The sequence below is a fragment of the Cicer arietinum genome, chromosome 1, assembly GCF_000331145.2.
Source record: "Cicer arietinum cultivar CDC Frontier isolate Library 1 chromosome 1, Cicar.CDCFrontier_v2.0, whole genome shotgun sequence".
NCBI lineage: Eukaryota > Viridiplantae > Streptophyta > Magnoliopsida > Fabales > Fabaceae > Cicer > Cicer arietinum.
The window spans coordinates 18,216,892-18,237,400 of record NC_021160.2 but is presented as its reverse complement, the minus strand read 5'-3'; the positions used below and the strand labels follow the sequence as shown (position 1 = coordinate 18,237,400).

Sequence of the window (20,509 nt, the reverse complement as noted above, 5' to 3'; positions counted from 1 at the left end):
AGCTGAATATTTGTTTCAATGCATAATTTTTTTCTTAATAAAATTTAGTTTAACATCTAAATATATTTAACTATCATTTTAGTCCTTAAAATCATATGTAAAAGATATAATTTATTATCAAAAGATATATAAAAGATACAATTTACAGAGACTAAATTGATATAGACGAAAATAATTATGACAATGATTAAAATAATAATTCAACATAACATTAAATAAATTTTCATTAATAGAAACTTATACTTAACAAATTGAGAATCAAACATAATATTACTAAGAGGGACAATAAATTCAAAATCAACATTACCTTGATAAACCCTAAACTCAAAATCTCAACTCCTCCTATCATTGAGCCGCCGGGACCTCTCTTCTTCTTTCTCCATCGGCCCACGGATTCCTTTATTCCCAGTTTTAGTAACCAAAACAGATTTTTGGTCTAAAACTTGATGAAATGTTATTTTTATGCGCTTATTTAAGCCTCAAGATCTCATGGTGCAACAATTGTATCTGAAATCTATGATCATAAATGATATGGTGTGACTTAAAAAAAATGACATTTTATGAAGTTTTTGACCAAAATTTTGTTTGGGACAAAAAATGGGGAGAAATAAAATGAGGGACTACTTTCATGATTCGGCTAAAATAGGAGAACCAAAACTGCAATTAAACCAAACAAATAATCAAAAACATCTTTCTTCCTTATGTTGATGACAATCATAGACAGTACTATATTCTCATTTACTTTGATTTGCGCTTCTCATTTCTCAAATCTTTCTCAGCTTTTTAAGCCGATTTCAGTTTCAATTTATTGAGGTATTTGATTCTATCACTAATGCTACTTTCTCGTTAGTTTGTGACATTAATCTTGGTACATTACAATTCGATTTTTCGGTTCACTTGATTTTGTGTTTGTTTAGAGTCAGAGATTTGAGTTGAAGTTGATTTTAACTTCGCTTAGGGTTTTGAACTTCCGATTTGTTGTTGTGTATGTTTTATTGTTTTCTTTTGTTTTTTTAAATGTTTTCTTGTTTGAAAGATTAGAGTAGCAATAGAAAGTAACTAAGTGTTTTTCATAATTTGACTTTTTTCAACCAGTTGTTCAGTTTTGGGCTAAAAAGTTATATTCATATCAGTGTTCTGGGTTGTTTAAGTATACTTAAATTATTTGTTGCTACATTTTGCATCATTTTACAGGATTTTTGATAAAAATGAAGGTGGTGGGGAGGCACTTCTCGAAGGATCTATACCAGATATGACCTCCTCCACTGAGTTAGTAACCGAATCTTTACATACTTTTCAGAATAAGTTGATTTACTATCGAAAATAAATATCATTAATTTATTTACCCTAGGTTTATCTACCCTCTTGCAGGCAATATTTGAATATGCAGCATATCTATCAGGCTAAGGCTGAGGCTGACTTTCTTGCAATAGGGCGACTGACGAGAAGTACTTTGAAGATAATTGGTAGAGATCCAAATAGCATTCCAAGGGCAACAATTAAAAGCTTCTGTAAAAATGCAAGAAAACTCAAAGTAAGAACGTGAAATTGTGAGTCAAATTTTATATTGCCAATAATCAATGTGTAATCATCTCCTGTTTTGAAAAATGATTTTCTTTTCTTTGTCTTCTGAATAAATCTAAATGTTTCATAAGGTCCTTGATTATATAAATACAATGTACAACCTCAATATTCCTAGTGGAGTAACTCATCCAGTATACTTGTCTGTTTTTTTATGTAAAATATATCTTGCAGTAATCTTATTGTGTTTGTTCAAAATTAAGATTTCTGTTGAACTGGTTAAAACATAACTGAAATTTGTAAGGTTCTATTGTTAAACACCAAAATTTCATACAAAAATGGATATTGAATCTAATTGATAATGTAGAAAGTTAAAGCTGATGTTGTGGAATAATAATGCATGCAACTGCAGTCTGTAGGGTGTCCCCCCTTACATAAGGTTACATACCATATATATTATGGTGATTATATAGAATGGTTTAAAAAGTTACATACCATATATATTATGGTGATGGTAGTTAGTAATTAATACTTCTGTTGCAAACTATTGTTTTAATGCCATATTTTTTCAGTTCTATGATAGAATCAATTAATCTTTTGTTTTAACTTGTTCTGTGTTTTATGTGATGGGTGTTGTTGGATCAATTTCAGGTAATTTCTTAATTTTCTTCTGAATTTCTATTTAAATTTTGTGTGTTTTGTTTTTTAAACATTTGCTATGGTTCCAGATATGGTGTTTTATAAATTTTGTGTGTTTTGTTTTTTAAACATTTTGTGTGTTTTAGTGAAATTGGATTGGATTGCTTTTCTAAGCTGTTTTTCTAGTTGACCTGTTCCGCAATATGATTTTCATAGTTCCTAGTTGACCGTTTTTTCTAGGTCTGCTGTTTTGTACGTTTGTTTATGGATTTCTTCTCTGTTGTACTCTATTTATATCTAGTTCTGGTCATTTAGTTTCTTTTTTTGTTGTTGATTTGTTGCTTGCAATTTTTTATCAGAGTCAACTTGTTTATCCATAGTCAATTTTTCCCTATTTGGAGCTAATTCCAGTTAATTTATCCATAGTCAGTTTCCTGTTGAATTGTATGAGCTTCATAATCTTACTGCACTCGAACTTCATCAGAATCAATTCTCATGACTAATTAGTCCTGGGATCGGTCAATTAAAGAATTTGGAGAGACTTCATTTGTAAGATAATTTTTTTTTTCTGGTTATCTACCTTCCACTATAAGCACTTCATCATTAATCGGGATGATATTCACTGTTAATTATTTCATATAGTCTTACGTCACTGTGATTTCTGACTGCGAATTTGAGCTCCTATGGATGTGCTTGTTTATTTATTTACTTATCATTTGGCTCTACCATGGATAATCCCTGCTTTTTTTTTTATAACCATGAGAGGGAGAAATTTACTGTTATGTGGAGCTCAATTTTATTTTTTTGTGTTGCTGCAGAAATCCTATGAAACTAAACAATACAAAAAGGGACTCAAAGCGATCCGTGCTATGCACAAGGTATATGGTTGGCTTCTGAATATATCTATAAATTATTTAAAAATTTTAATAGATGAAAGTTTGTTAAAAATTTATGAGGAATTATCTCCCACAAATTATAAAAGATTTATTTTATTTTAATGATGGATAGTAAAGTATAACAATTTTTAAGGTAACAGTCATAGATTCTACCCGCTGCAAACATGTAAAAAATTTGAAGATTTTATGGTTATGTTCAGATATCAACCACATACTACATTGCCTACTTTTCCAAACAACATTCTAAGTCTCATTCATATATTTTTTCAGTTACAAGAAATTAGTCCTGCTAGCATGCAGGGAGCCAGGCAGAATGCTCCTTTGTATTCATTTAGTCTCATTAGTAAGGGTAGCATTAAAAGAGTGCAATGTTTTCAAATGTTAAGAAATTCAATTTCATTCAGCATTGTTCAATGTCTTCCTAAGTATGCATCCATTGGTTGCAATTAGTAGGAACTTGTAACTTATTTTCAAACTTTTGGCTTGTTCATACGGCTGCCATTGCCCTTTCTTTGATGGAAACATACTCTCCAAGTGTTCAACATGAACAAACCACCTTCCAAATATGCATGCTCTTTCAGGGTAGCTATCATGTTTGCGGGTGCCATTTTCCACCATCACTCAAAGGGGAGAAATGAGTTGAAAGGGAAAATTTATGTGGAATATTATAATATTTCCACATCTAAGGGTTTCTAAAAACCTATATTATTCCGATGCATGTTCTCTTTTTAGGAATCATCAGTTAACACATATATCATGTGATTTGATTTTGAAGAAAAAAAAAGTGCTAGTGGAACCTAAGTTCATAGCATTCTATGTGCATATTGAAACATCAAACTTGATTCTATTGAAGTAGTTTTTAACTACAGTTGTGATAAAATGTGAATTTCCTATCACATAGGTAAAGTAGTGGCTCGCAGACAAGGAGGCTGAAGCATTGAGATGCCAGAAGCTGCTGGTGGAGGAGGAGGAAGCTGCACAGGTACATTTAATGCTATAATCAGTTTGTTCTTAAATTTAGGACTTGGAGTGGAGCTTGAATGTAAACTTTTTAATATAATATTTGAACAACTGCAGCTAAAAAAACAAAACCTCGAGAAACAAATTTCTCAATTGAGAGAAACAAGTCTACAATTGATAAACAAGAATCAGGTTGTAAGAAAGATGGATTATAAGTAAACACATATGTAGTATATGGTTTTGGTAATTGACCATCTCAACTGCACATGCAGAACTTCACTGTGCAACAACTTTCACCAAGTATACCTGCTGCTCACCAGTTTTATTAGCATGTCTAGAATAGACTTAAAATTGTGTCATGATTCCTATGCATGGCTTACATTTTCATTGTTTGAATGACGATAGTTCCATATTTTTTTAAAATTATTTTGTTAAAAAGATCATCTTTAGCAAAAAATGAGAAGCTTTCTCACATTCTCTTGCAATATACGAGAGACAAAAATGGCACAAAATTTAAAAACACTGAACTTAACTAACTACATTAATCAATTTTGAGATGGGTCTAAAAGATGGATTAACTTACACAACAAATATTCTTAATGACTATGGATAATCAAACTATAACAACATGTTTATGATAATTTTAGGAAAAAAGAGTAATTAATATATTTAGAAAAGTAATGTTCTTTATGATAATTTTGTAATTTAAAAAATCACTTTTATAAAATTATTAACAAACAAATTAAATATCATAAAAAAAATCATTTTTATGATATTAAACAAACGAAAATTAAAAAATTATTTTTAAATAAATCTCTAAATTTTTTAAATTAAAAATCATTTTTATTTAAAATCAAATACACACCCGATGAAATACCAAAATCACTTTCTTAGAATGAGTAACAAACATAGACGAACTTCTCATGAGCTTTAATTTGACGAGTTTCTGATGTTTATAGAGCGAAGTTCTTGTGCTAACAAAACTGCCAAGTTCTTAATGAAATCATATGCGAAATTGTATTTTGGAACACCATTAGTTTTTCCTATAATTATGTCACGTTTACTTTTTATTCGGATTAAAAATGATTTTTTGTTATTTAAATGGCTCAAAAGTGGTCTTAGAATGGATAATAAATTACTACTTTCTTGAAAAATCACAAAAAAATATACTTATTTTGATAAACATGTTATTGGATCAAAAAATTTGAGTGGCTCAAACAATGATTCAACCCGACTGTAACTACCCGTTGTACCCGCAAACCCGATTTTAGTATTGAGCGAAATTGGGTTTGTATTTTTCAACCGCGGATTGAGCCGGTTGGTGTTTTTAGGCCCAAGCCCGCCCTACTCGGCCCGTTGTCCAGCCCTACTAATAATATTACTATTAAGAGAATTATTTAAATCAGTCAATATAAACACATATCTTATGCAGAAAAACCTTGTTTCATGAATCTTATTATTATATAGAAAATTGTGCATCAGTTTACAAATCTAAATTTAAAATGTGAACTTAAGTCAATATAAACACATATTTTATGCAGAAAAACCTTGTTTCATGAATCTTATTATTATATAGAAAATTGTGCATCAGTTTACAAATCTAAATTTAAAATGTGAACTTAATAATTTTAATACATGTAAAAATCAATTATTCATGTAATCAGTGTAAACACATGTAGATAATGCACTATTCTTTCTTATATGAATTTTCTCATATTGGAAGCACTGTATTAGTGTACAACTTCAAATTATAATGTTATATCACCTAAATAACAAATATATATGGGTGTAAATTTGAAAGAATGTATGATATTTGGGTTCATATACAAAATACTCTTTAATTTCTTCCCATTCAAATGGACCATTCTACTAAACAAACAATTTCATTTCTCTTTCACACTTTCCTTTTCTTAGTTTTTTGCGTCACTTTCTATATAGATATCACAAATGAGGCGTTTATTGGTAATGTCATAATTTCTCTTAACATTAGATATGATATGAAATGTTACATCCATTTTGCATTTTGAGCTCAACAATGTCAATGACATTGAAGACTTTCGTATTTTTAGCGTTATTATAATGTGTTTAGATTTTCTAGGCTGGTCGGCTACAAATTATTATAAAAAAGACACATCAAAACTTTTACAAAGTCATTGCAAATCAAGTCTTCTCAACAATAGATTGTTCTACGTTGTCACAAAAATTATTTTCTATGTGAAGGGGAAAATAAATATATTTTTTACTCTTTTTTTACTCACCATGTTTTTGTCTCATTAAGTTTTCATGGTACAGTTTTTAATAAGGTAGTTATCACAAAAGGATATTGTACTCTTTTTCCTTCACTAGCTTTTTTCGCGTTTTCTCTGGTAAAGTTTTAATTAAGAATATCCTCAATAAACATCCAAGGGAGAGTGTTATGAATATATATGTGTGGATTTCCATTTCTTTTCATATTCCTTAGCATGATCGAGAACTCTCATTAGTGTCGATAGTAAATGTTAGTGGCTTTACTAATTTATAGTGACATTTACTTCTACGAATGTGATTATTCACATACTTGTAAACTACTAGTTTTGTATCTTATAAATAGGACTCGTTGTATTATACATGATTAAATGTGTACGACTTTGTCACTTTAGTCCTTAACCCAACCAAAAACTCAAATTAGTTATTGACTCATTCAAACATTTGTTGGTTTAGTTTATTCCACTTAAGTCGTCAGTCAACTTACTCCCATGGTCAAGTACCTCAGTTAAGCATGTTGAGATGTCACTTTAAATGACAATATGTCTTATCCATGTCACATGGAGCATTTTGTCTATAATTTCCGACATTCCTATTTATCTTCTTTATCAAAATTTAAAAATTTCCAAATCCAAAAATACCATCTCTTTTCCTCCAAAGTACATATTCCATAGTTTGTAAATCTAGAAAGTGATTAGTGGTGGAGCTAGATATCGTTGCAAATTCTTCATGAGTTTTGTTAGTTACATATATATTTTTTTTCACTCATCGACTCCCTTTAAAATCGACTAGACTCAAGAGTCAAGACTATTAGAGATTGTTTCATGGGTGCTATGATGTGATCTTTCTAGTGATTTCAATCTAAATTATGATTTAGATAATGTCTACAATACTTTGGTGTTATATGATACTAAAACTTCCTTATTGTGAGATATTTAATGTGGTTTAATCCTTCCATAATAAATCATTTAAAATAAGAAGAAAGTGAAAGATATGAAAAATTTGCAATTGTTAGAAAAACAAGAGTTAAGGCGTACGTGAACTGAGTTCACGTAGGTACACATGAATTGAGTTCATGTACATGTACGTGAATTGAGTTTCTGTAGGTGTTCGTGAATTCAGTTCACATAAGCGTTCGTGATCTCAGTTCAGTTTAGATATTTATGAATTTTTGATATGTTCTTTTTGGATGCAAATAAACGAACCAAGGGAGAGACAATAGTGATGAAATGTATGATGGTTTGTACTCTGATTTTGACGAAATGCATGATGGTTTGGAACACGATTTTGTTGAAATGTATGGTGGTTTGGAACCTGATTTTGATGCAATGAATGTTGGTGTTGAATCTAAAATTGACGACGCTATGAATGATGGTGTTGAATTTGTTCTGGTGGATTTGACCAAGAAACATGATCAAGACAAAAAAAACAAAATGATGACATTAAATGATCATAAAGTTAAAATTTTAATGACAATCAAACAAGTTTACAATGCACGTCAAACATATCGTTCATCACTTAGAGGTAATAGAACAAAATGCAACATCTAATGATATTGATGGAATACGATAAATACGTGTATCAATATAGGAAGGTAGATGGTTTAGATGAGTTGATGGACATATTATAGGCCTATCCAGATTTTATCACTCTTAAAAAAAAATTATATAGTATTGATTATGGATAGCACATACAAGACTTGCAGGTATTAAATGCCATTACTTGAAATTTTTTGTGTTACTTCTACTGAAAGGACATTTTGCATGGGATTTGCATATCTACTGTCTGAGCGTGCTGATAACTTCGTGTGGGCACTACAAATGTTGAAAGAACAGATTACAAGTGGTGAAGTTCAAATCGTCGTTATTGATAAAGACCTTTCTTTTATGAACGCAGTTCAATATGTTTTTCTAAAAGCAGTCAATTAATTGTGCTTGTTTCAGGTATGCAAAAATGTCAAATCCAAGTGCAAGATGATCGTGTTTCCAAAAAAGAAGTATGTGCACATAATAGAGACATGGGAGGCTCTTGTTTACAGTTATGATGAGGCTCAATATTATATGAAGTTGACTATGTTTGAATGAATTTTTAGTAGCTCTTGTATTTTTTATGATTATGTACACGAGCAGTGGTTAATTCCTTAAAAGGAAAGATTTGTTGAGGCGTGGACAAAAGAGTTATGCACTTTGGAAATACAACAACAAAAAGGGCTGAGTCGGCGCATTGGAATTTGAAAATGATATTACAAGACATTATGGGTGGTATATAAAGTGTTTGGGAAATTATTTCTAGCATGATTGTATTACAACACAGTGAGATAATAGCATTATGGGTACATCATCATACTAACAGGCTGTACGCCTATTTGTGTGGTGTTATGTCTAAAAATGCAATAGATCATATTGCGGTAGAGCATGGTCGCATGAAGTATGTATGTATTGATAAGTGTGAGTGTAGTTGCAATATTAGGACAACACAAGGTCTACCTTGTGCATGTGAAATAGCCAGATATAGTATGATCCCACGTTCCATTCCATTAGACGATATCCATGTTTGGTAGAGTATATTAACTTTTCATGATGATGGATCGGGTAAACTTTCAAAGTTATCTGTGAAACATGAAATAGATGTGATAGTGAAAAAGTTTGATGAACTTGATGTACTTGGAAAAATTGCATTTAAAGGTAAATTAGGAGAGATCACATATCCACCCACTATGTCAATATGTTCACCTGTTGATAAGGTTAAAACAAAGGGTGTGCTAAAAAAAGGAAAAATGTATCAAAAAGAAATAAATCAACCAAGTGTGATGTGTCTTGGTGGGAGTACATGGATGCAAGTGTTTGATTCAGTGGCATAAATGCATGTAGCACTATAACATCTAGTAAAGTACAACAACCTCGATCATCAGTCAAAAAACTTACACCTCGACCATCAGTTAGCAAAGTTCAACAACCTAGAGTTCTTCCTTCAATGATTGGTTGTCGGTTGAAATTCATAAATTCATTGATGACATTATTGTTGTCGGTGATGATGGTAATTTTGGATATCATGCAGTTACATGTATACTTGGAATGAGTGAGAACGTTTGACCATTCAGTTGTCAACATTGTGTGGTAGAGCTTCAAGAGTTCATGTCTCATTACGAGATAATATTTGGTGGAGAAATTTTTGTTCAAAAATTTATACAAAGTGTATATGTTGAACAAGTTACAATTATGGATAATTTGATGACACTTCTAAATATGGGACAGATGATAGCTTCGAAGTTTAACTTGGTTTTCGTCTCATTATCACTTAACTAGTCACAAACATTTTTTCCACTTAGAAGTCCACCACCAACATCTATGTCAGATCATCGTATGATTGTTATTGCATTTTTTAAGAAGTGTCATTTCGTGCAGATATTAATTGTGGTATTTAATTTGATTCTATCAACTTCTTTTTATAATTTAATAGATTATTGACTTTAACTGGTTTACTAGAAGCCAGATTCTCCTACACCAATAGGAAGTAATTTGTGGAAAAAATATTGCACTAAAGAAGCACGAAAATGAGAGTTTATTTACAATGATAGCATGCAAGATTGGTCGTAGATATTTCCACGCACTAGATATGAACCTATTGTAAATTGAATGGTTGATATTTAATATTGTTATGAATTCAAATATAATGGTTGTTATAAATATTCAAAATAAATAATTCCAAAATATAATACTTAACAAATCCAAAATATTATAAACATCTAAAATCAGTATTATCCAAATATTGTTTACATATCCAAAATAGTCCCCAAAAAATACCTAATTCCCTAATGTCTCCTACAATATGGTACTACATTTGTTCAATCTCTACCACCACCCTTTTGAGACATCAACATCACAATAACTCATTGACGAGTTCGATGCCATCAAGTAATACCTATTGACGACCAAGAAGCTCTTCTTCAATTTGTAATGCTCGACCTTACATTAAATAATTTAGTTAAAACAATATATGACTAATTATTTTAGTTATGTCATAAATTTGAGTACATCTATTGTTATATCAGCAGTAGATGGAACATCGTCAACATGTTCTGCAACCAACTGACCAACATGAACTAGTTCTATTCGAATGATGTATGGATGAGAAATCACGAGAAACCACTCCATGTAATCGTTCCCGTAGTCTGTAGGTCCATGTACAACTGCGCCAACATCAACTATTTGCACAACATATTGCATAATCATTATGTCCATTTTCTCTGGTGTGGTCGTCTGACCTACTATTTCTAACTGTGAACCAGGAGTGGTTAGACATAACCATATTGACGGAATACCATGCCAGGAAGATGTGCATACATCTTCGAACCCCACCGTATCCACCCTCTAAATAAACAAACATTCTTAAATGGTCGCCTCACTCGATGCTTTTTGTACGGTGTCTAGCATATCTAATGAACATCATTTTCGAACCCCACTGTATCCACCCTCTAAATAAACAAACATCTTGAAATGGATGCCTCACTCGATGCTCTTTGTACGGTGTCCATCATATATGATCAACATCAATCTCATCAAGGGCTTTCCTAAATGGAAGAACCAAACCATTATCCCTCTTCAACTTCCATCAAAGTTCTTTAGGGTTGTGATAAGCTAGAACTTATTTATTTTTATAGCTTTATTTGATAGGTTAAATTGATATTTTTAATTCAATTTTAGTTCTATTTTACTACCTTTTTGTTTTGATTTGATTGCAAGGAGAAGTGAAGGAATACGTGAGGACTTTTTGTTCAAAAGAGCCTTGAAGTCATGTGGTGCAGTCATGGTGCATCATGATAAAGAAAATGAAAGAAAATCAAGTTCCAGCAACCATTACTGCCTGACCATATTAGTCATTACAGACATAATGGATGAACGAAAAAAAAATAAATAAAATAAGAATTTGCCACTTCAAGTCACCAAGGACTACTGCCTGGTAGTAATGACCATTATGGCCATAATATGTTCATCTTCTACTGTTGCACCTATTACTGTCTGGCAGCAATGATCATTATGGTCATAATATATTCATCTTTTGTTGCTGCACCTATAACTACCTATTAGTAATGGCCATTATGGCCATAAACTGCTCATTTTCTGTTGAATCGTTTTCCTCCTACAAAATTTTGATAGTTTCTTGTAATTAAAGCTCATGAAGGCACCTAGGACTATAAAAAGGACCAAAACACTCAAGTTTAGACACACATTCCTACTCACAATCTCTTATTACTCTTTCTTTTGTTCTTGTATTTCTCTTAGAAATTTTCTAGTTTCAATAATATTTAGTTTTCTATTTTTGTTTTGTTAATTTGTATTTCCAATGTTTTTATATTAAAACTTTGAATATATTGTGATCATATGTTAGTAGATCTTCCTTGTTTTGGGATTGTTGGATTTCCAATTATGGACCTCTAACAATTTCTATTTATTTTTGTCATGGGTGTTGATGTTTTAATCCAATCTTAGTAAGAATCATATGCATACTTAGATATCAAATAATATACAAAAAGGTAGATTTGATATATGACCCTTAAGATTGGACAAGAGAATCAAATCATGAAAATAGATTTTGGTTCTTTTGAAATCATGAAAGATACCTTCTCTTAAAGGATTTTGCTAATACATCAATCATGAAAATAGGTTGGTTGTTAGTTTCAAACACACTTGTTCTTTGAAAGAAGGAATTAGTAATAATTATTTATCTGATTTTTAAGAGTTTAACACTCATAACTTAAATAAGGTTAATTTTATTGTATCTATCATTGTGAAAAAATCCAATCCCAAGGCTTTATTTTTATTGTGAATTTTAAACCAAAAGTCATTATCGATATTTACTATTTTAGCTAATCATCATAGTAAAGCGACACTAGTACTCAAAACAAAGTCCTTGGGGAGTCGATTTAATTTTTACTATGCGATAATATTCTGCACTTGCGGCCTTATCAAGTTTTTGGTGTCGTTGTGAGAGATTTTGTTTTTTATATTAATTCTCTTTTTCTATACCGATTAGACTAAAAAATTTCTTTTTCATTTTTATATATTTTTTATTACTGATTTTTCTATCTTTGAATGCGTAGAATCCGATGTCTTAGGAGTCTTGTTGAACTAAAACCCAAGATAGAAATATTTTTTCATAAGAGAAGAAGAGAGAAAAATATTTCTGAATAAGAAAAAGATTTAAAAATGGTTGAAAATATAATCTTGAAAGAATATGCCTCACCCAATACAATGGTACCGCATTCAAGTAATGCGCACCCAAAGGTAGAGTCTAAAAATTTTGAATTAAAACCTTCGTTGCTATCTATGGTACAACAAAATTGATTCTCCGGTACTCCAACGGATGATTCAAACCTCCATTTGTCTATTTTTTTTTAGATTATTGTGATACTTTGAAAATGAATGGAGTTACTAGTGTCACCATTAGACTAAGAATTTTCCCTTTTTCATTAAAGGATAGAGCTAGAGATTTGCTACATTCATTGCCTTCTGAATCCATTACAACATGAGATAAGTTAAAGCAAGCATTCCTTGCTAGATATTTACCACCAAGCAAAACTGCAGAATTGAGAAATCAAATCACAAATTTTTTTCAAAAGGAAGGAGAATCGCTCTATGAAGCTTGGGAGCGCTTCCAAGAGATGTTGAGATTTTTCCCTCACCATGGGATTGAGAGATGGCTAATTGTACATACATTCTACAATGGACTTCCATACACTACAAGAATGACGATAGATGCTGCTGCAAGAGGAGCATTGATGAACAAGAACATAGAAGAAGAATATGCTTTAATTGAAGATATGGCACAGAACCACTACCAGTGGTCAAGTGATCGATCTCCTCAAAAGAAAGGAGTTATGTACGAAGTTGATGCATTAGATCATATTGCTTCTAAGGTAGATGCATTGTTTCAAAAATTTGAAAAGTTGAATGTAAATGATGTCACACCAAATGTTTCTCCTTGTGAAATTGGTGGTATTATTGGCCATGTGGTTGTTGAATGCCAAGTTTAAATGTCTATTAATGGTGGGGTGGGTAATGAGCAACTTAATTATCTTAACAATCCACAAAAAGGGGATCCTTTTTCAAATACTTATAATCAAGGGTGGAGGAATCATCCAAATTTTTCCTACCAAAATCTTCCCCTTAATCTCATCCCCCAACCAATGGTTAAACCTCCAGGTTTCCAAGGACCAAGATCTTTCAACAGCCCCCAAAATTCTAGCTTAGGAAATTTGATGGAAAATTTTGTGTTGACTCAAACCAAACAAAATGAGAAGTTTAAAAATCAAAGTCAGTCAATGAATGAAGCACTTAGGCAATTAGCATCTAAGGTAGATTCTATGGCCAAGAAAGATGCTAAGTTGAGGTTGATCTGATGGATACTACTTCCCCAAGATTTTGATCTAGAAATTTAAGACAAGAAGGGGTTGAAAATGTGGTGGCCAATCATCTCTCAAAGCTACATGAAAAAAATGAAAATGAGTTGCCTCTGGATGATTCATTTCTTGATGATCAATTGTTTGCTCTTGCACAAATAGAAGCACCATGGTATGCTGAATTTGTGAATTACTTAGTAGTTGGAGTATTACCCCAAGATTTGAACTATTAACTAAAGAAGAAGTTTTTCTCGAATCTTAAACACTATTATTGGGATGAACCTCTACTTTCTAAGAGAGGAGTAGATGGAGTTTTTAGAAGATATGTCATGGAAGAAGAGATGGAAAGCATCATGTTTCACTATAATTCCTCCTCATACGACGGACATGCTAGTTCCTCAAAAACTGCAGAAAAGATACTTCAAGGAGGCTTCTACTGGCCCTCACTCTTCAAAGACGTGCATTGCTTTGTGCTTCAATGTGATCAATGCCAGCGTACTGGAAACATATTAAAAAAAATGAAATGTCTTTGAACAATATCCTCGAAGTTGAAATCTTCAATGTTTGGGGAGTTGACTTTATGGGACCATTTCCCTCGTCTCTTGGAAATCAATACATCCTTGTAGAGGTGGATTACGTGTCCAAGTGGATTGAAGTTGTCGCTGCCCTAACAAATGATGCTAAGGTAGTGATTAAGCTCTTCAAAACAATAATATTTATGAAGTTTGGTGTGCCAAGGGTGGTGATTAGTGATGGGGGCTCTCATTTCATAATTAAACAGTTTGAAGGCATGCTAAAAAGGTATGGAGTGAAGCACAAAATTGCCACATCATATCACCCTCAAACTAGCGGACATGTAGAAGTTTCCAATAGGGAGATTAATAGCATTCTCAAGAAAATTGTTTATGCGTCAACAAAGTACTGGGCCAGGAAGCTAGATGATACGCTTTGGGCCTACCGTACATCATATAAGACTCCTATTGGTATGAACCCTTACAAGTTGATCTATGGAAAGTCTTGTCACCTCCCAATTGAGCTCAAACATAAAGCATACTGGGCAATAAAGATACTTAACTTCGATTTGAAGGCTGCTAGTGAAAAAAGAAAGCTCCAACTCAATGAGCTTGATGAGTTGAGGTTAGACGCTTATGAGAATGCTAAATTCTACAAGGAAAGAACCAATAAGTGGCATGATAAGCACATAACAAGAAGAGAACTCAAAGAAGGTGACTTCATATTACTTTCCAATTCACGATTGAAGTTGTTTCCAGGTAAACTTTGTTCGAGGTGGTCTTGGTCATTTCAAATCCATAAGGTGTTCCCGTTTGGAGCTCTAGAAATCTAGAGTGAGGCCACTAGAGTTTTCATTGTGAATGGTCAAAGGTTGAAGCATTATGTAGTTGGGAATTCAATAGAGAAAGGGGTAAGTCTTATTCTTCGATCTCCAACTTAAGATTTACAAAATGAAGGTCAAGTTAAGGACCATAAACAAGCGATGCATGAGAGGCAACCCACGGTTTTAATTTTTTCCAAATTTCTTTTTGTTTTGTGGGCTAAGCTAAAACAAGAAAAATATAGAAAAAAAGGAGAAGGCAACAAGGATTACTACCTGAAACTAATGGCCATTATGGTTGTAATACGTGCATAGGACCACTTTCCACCACCACCATAATCTTGTGAGCTTTCATACCCCTTTCATCACTATTTTACTTTTTACATTAAGGACAATGTCTGGTCCAAACATAGGGGGTACATTTTCTTATTTGATTGTTTTCTCAACATGTTAATACATATAAATAAATAATTTCTCATTGTTTGAAAGAAAATCTTTTGATGTCTTTGATAGGGAACTATAATTTCAATGCATGTTGTTGTTAAATAGGCAATGAACTCAACTTCGGATACCACACTATTAGTTTGATAAATTAGTTTATTCTATGATAGTGTGTTCTCATTGATTAAGCTGATAAATGTGAGTTTTGGGCTTATATAGGGGCTTGTGTTATATCATCAAATATTATGCTCCTTTTCTTTGTTATGAGTGATTATTCACCGTTGACTGTGTTCTCTAGAACTTGAGTTGCAACCGTCTCAAGGCTAAATTCTCTTGTGATCATGTTTGAAGAAAAAAACACTTTAGGATTAGTTTTTTCAGGCCTCGGGACTTGTTTTGTTTTGTTTCATATTTTCCGCTAGTTGCCTACTTTGAGCCTTACATGAATTATCTTTCTTGGTCCCTTGCTTTATTGATAAAATCATTATTGGGTGCCATTTTGAATAAAGTGGAGCAACTTTGAAAAATAATAATAAAATAAATAAACAAATAAACAAAATAAATAAAAATAAAAATAAATAAAAAAGAGTAAAGAGTAAAGAAGAAATAAATAGAAATTTCTAAGTCCCAGTTTGAAAAGACACAATAAGGTGTTCCACTCGGAGTAACACATTTGAGTGATGATTGAAGCATAGGCTGATGAAAGATTATTTGAATACGTTGAGCTCTAATTATTCAAAAAAGGTATCTATGATCATATGTTTAATTTGAAATAGCCTTTTGAATATCCCTTATTGGTTTTCCCCACCTATTGTCCCTTGGCCCCGTTACAACCTTGAAAAGTGTTTTTGATTCACATATGCTCTCATGAGAGATGTAGTGGAGATTTGGTTAATAATAAAGCCTATGGCAGAAACATTGCATTGGTGAAATTTGGATTGAATGCCCATTACCCTAAAACAATGAGAGAATTTGATAGTAGAGTGTCATATTTATGCGAATTATGTTTTCAGATAAGCCTAAGTCACTAATTTGGAACTGAATTTGGTTATCCATCGGTTTTGGAAGTTGTCTATTGCATACACTTGAACTGAATGTTGAGTTCCTATACATGGTGTATGCTCGTCCATACCTTTTACGTGAAACAGTTGCTTGAGGACCAGCAATGATCCAAGCATGGGGGAATTTGATAAGCTAGAAGTTATCTATTTTTATAACTTTATTTGATAGGTTAATTTGATGTTTTTAATTCAATTTTACTTCCTTTTTGTTTTGTTTTGATTGCAAGGAGAAGTGAAGGAATAAGTGAAGATTTTTTATGCAAAAGAACCATGAAGTCAAGTGGTGCAGTCATGGTGCATCATGATCAAGAAAATGAAAGAAACTCAAGTTCCAGTAAGCATTATTGTCTGACCATAATAGTCATTCCATCCGTAATGGATGAACGAAAAATAAATAAATAAAATAAGAATTTGCCACTTCAAGTCAGCAAGGACTACTGTTTGGCAGTAACGACCATTATGGTCATAATCTGTTCATCTTCTACTCCTGCACCTATTACTGTTTGGCAGTAATGACCATTATGATCATAATATGTTCATCTTCTGCTGTTGCACCTATTACTGTCTGGTAGTAATGGCCATTATGGCCATAAACTGCTCATTTTTTGCTGAACTGTTTTCCTTTGAAATTTTGATGGTTTGTTGTAATTAAAGCTCATGAAGGCACCTAGGACTATAAAAATGACCAAAATACTCAGTTTTAGACACACATTCCTACTCACAATCTCTTATTACTCTTTTCTTTTGTTCTTGTATTTCTCTTAGAAATATTCTAGTTTCAATAATATTCAGTTTTCTATTTTTTTTCATTTTTATTTTATTTTGTTTTTGTATATTTCCAATGTTTTTATATTTAAGCTATGATTCTACTATGATCATACGTGAGTATATCTTCCTTGTCTTGGAATTGTATGATTTTCAATGTTGGATCTCTAACAATTTCTATTTCTTTTTGTCATGGGTGTTGATCTTTCAATCCAATCTTAGTAAGAGTCATATTCATACTTAGATATCAAATAATATATCGAAAGATAGATTTAATATTTGACCCATAAGATTGGACAAGAGAATCAAATCAAGAAAATACATTTTGGTTCTTTTGAAATCATGAAAGGTATCTTCTCTTAAAGTATTTTGATAATGCATCAATCGTGAAAATAGGTTGGTTATTAGTTTAAGATACACTTTTGTTCTTTGAAAGAAGGCAATAATTAAAATTATTTATCTGATTTTTAAGAGTTTTACACCCATAACTCAAATAAGGTTAATTTTATTGTATCTATCATTGTGAAAATCTACAATCCCAATGATTTATTTTTATTGTTAATTTTAAACAAAAAATCATTATCAACATTTACTGTTTTAGCTAATCATCATAGTAAAGAGACACTAGTACTCATAACAAAATCCTTTTGGATTTTATCAGATCAAATGTTTTTTGCAGGTTTGGAATACCTCGGGCCATCATAAGTGATCAAGGCACTCATTTTTGCAACCGCACAATGGATGATTTGCTTCAAAAGTATGGGGTTGTGCATAGAATTTCTACACCTTATCATCCCCAGGTTAATGGGCAAGCTGACATCTCAAACCGCGAAATCAAACAGATCTTAGAAAAGATGGTGTAGCCAAATAGGAAAGACTGGAGCCACCGACTTAAAGAAGCTCTTTGGGCTCATAGAACAACCTACAAAACACCAATAGCGATGTCCCCTTACTGACTTGTGTTTGGTAAGGCATGTCACCTCCCAGTGGAAATAGAGCATTAGGCTTATTGGGTGGTCAAGATTATAACCTTGAGATGGAAAAAGCAGGTTTGGAGAGAAAACTTCAATTGCAACAACTTGTAGAGCTTAGACTTGAAGCTTATGAGAACTTTCGGATCTATAAGGAGAAAACTAAGTACTTTCATGATAATATGATTTCTAGGAAGGAGATTTCCATTGGCCAAAAAGTTTTATTGTTCAACTCCCGTCTTAAAATTATGACTGGAAAATTTCGATCAAAGTGGATTGTCCTTTTTGTTGTTACTAACATTTTTCCTCATGGTGCAGTGGAAATAAAAAGTGAAAACATCGAAAAGTGTTCAAAGTAAATGGACAACGCCTCAAGCTATTCCATGACAGCTATGTGCTTGAAGATGCTACCATAGAATAACTCTCCTTTGAAAATCCCCCTACACTGAAGTTTGAACAAGGAGCTCTCGTTGCTTACTCTTATTTTACATTTCTTACTTTCATTGAGGACAATGTGTAATTTAAGTGTGGGAGTATTATTTAGGATTTTATTTGTTATATTTCAAAAAATAAAAATAAAAATAAAAAAAGTAAAAATAAAAATGGACATTGCATTGCATGCTTTTTCATCAGATTTTATGGTTGTAAATGTTGAAAGTTTGTTTGGACTGTCATGATTGGATAGTATCTTTGCATTCTTGGTAAAATAAATTAGATTAAAATGCTAAATTGTGTATCATTTTGAATAAGTCATTAACCTTTGTGAGATTTTTTAGCCTTATTATGAATGGAATACATTTTTCCATCTTTTTTTCTTGTGTTATCTCATTCATGATTGCTAGTTACGTCGGAACTTGACTTGACTCTTGTCCGCATGCATATATGGAAATGATCTAGGCATTTGTTTCTTGATTAACCTACTAGCCAAATAAGCTTACCCTACAATTATCCATTTGTTTAAGCCCATTTAAGCATAATTATCAAATTCTCTGTTATATAGCTCATTACAAGCCTAAAAGTGAAAAACAATGTTTGCACTCAAAGTGTTTGAGTTACTGTTTACACTCAAATCACATCATGAAAGAATTTTATATCATGGGAGGACTCTATCACTTATGATGCATTATTTAGTTAACTTGTCCTCTTGTTTGTCTTGGTTGTGATAAAAAGCTATTCGTGATCACTTTATTATTTTTTTACAAACCCTTTTTATTATTTGCATTTTAATTTTATTATTTACATTTTGACTCTTGCTTGCTCTGTAGGCCATAACTTGAGCTCTAGATATCGGATTAGCACATACAAGCAGACGTTGTAAAGCTAAAAATTAGAGCTACAACTTTTATGTTGGAATAAAAGCCTAATGCCGAAATTTACTGTGATTAAATTGCAGATTTCGTAATTTGGACTTTTGTAATAATTTTAATTAGCAGGTCACTTGTTTTTAAACCCTAAACCCTAAAGCCCAATATCGAGTACTATATATTGACAGTTTTGTTTCTTTTCGAAAGACGAAATATTAGGAATCAAATTGCTACAAGAAATAAACAATTTTTATTTTAATTTCATGGAAGGCTAATTTTATAAGAGTAATCCACGAGTTCAGAGTTTCATCAACACCTTGAGATTCAGGTTATACTACCAATTTCAATTCATGATTATATTCTTGTTTATTTGATTATATTGATATTCTAATTGCTTAAATTGAATTTCAATAGGATCGATTAAATTTATTTGACTGAATTTGATTTCAGTTTCTAATTTAATTGAATTATAATTTTGCGACGCTTGATCGTTAATTGTAATATTTTGATGATTGTGATGCTTAATCCAATCAGAAAAACCGAATTCACATATGATTGATTACCCTTGTTTAATCAATTCTATAGTCAAATAAGAATAGAATCACAAATTATAAATTAAACTCATTGATAGAATATGTGATAGGTCAGAAACTCGAATAAGTGGATTAATCATTTTGTTCATCTATCAAATGAAAAATATAAAAAACCCCTTTTTAATTTCAACTTTCAATTCGGTTATTATTATTAAATCAGAAATCCTTGCGAAATGATTCGAGTTATTACGCCTATATAAATTTATCAATTGTATTTGACCTGTATGCGACAATTGATAAAATTGGCGCCGTTGTCGGGGACTCTTTAATAATAATATTAACCGATATTAACCTTGTTTTCAGGCGACTGTCTAAGATTGCTCCGAAATTTAGCCATAAAATCATAAATAAATCAAGGAATAGGACAACCGTATAAGGGACT

General features: G+C 31.9%; 1 protein-coding gene and 1 non-coding gene across 3 annotated transcripts; one reads left to right on the top strand and one right to left on the bottom strand.

Moving 5' to 3' along the window:
• The first annotated feature begins 1,147 nt into the window (after positions 1-1,147).
• Positions 1,148-4,366, top strand: LOC140918641 (NEDD8-activating enzyme E1 regulatory subunit AXR1-like). Of its 2 annotated transcripts, XR_012163104.1 has the most exons (5): positions 1,148-1,269; positions 1,372-1,534; positions 2,979-3,038; positions 3,958-4,038; positions 4,134-4,366. XR_012163104.1 is itself a non-coding variant. In XM_073368463.1 (4 exons), exons 1-4 carry the CDS (start codon positions 1,253-1,255, stop codon positions 3,964-3,966), a joined length of 249 nt encoding a protein of 82 aa, XP_073224564.1. In that variant the 5' UTR covers positions 1,148-1,252; the 3' UTR covers positions 3,967-4,366. The 2 variants fall into 2 exon arrangements, 1 of the variants encoding a protein (XP_073224564.1); XM_073368463.1 differs by having other exon boundaries at positions 3,958-4,366.
• An 8,477-nt stretch (positions 4,367-12,843) lies between these two features.
• On the bottom strand, positions 12,844-12,950 carry LOC113785263 (small nucleolar RNA R71). Its single transcript, XR_003471403.1, has one exon. It is a non-coding gene; the product is annotated as a small nucleolar RNA R71 (small nucleolar RNA).
• Positions 12,951-20,509: the final 7,559 nt, after the last annotated feature.

What these genes read in the sequence shown, in the direction of transcription:
- LOC140918641 (XM_073368463.1), top strand. An exon ending in AAAATGCAAGAAAACTCAAA is followed by an intron (nt 1,535 to 2,978) that starts GTAAGAACGTGA and finishes GTGTTGCTGCAG; the next exon opens with AAATCCTATGAAACTAAACA.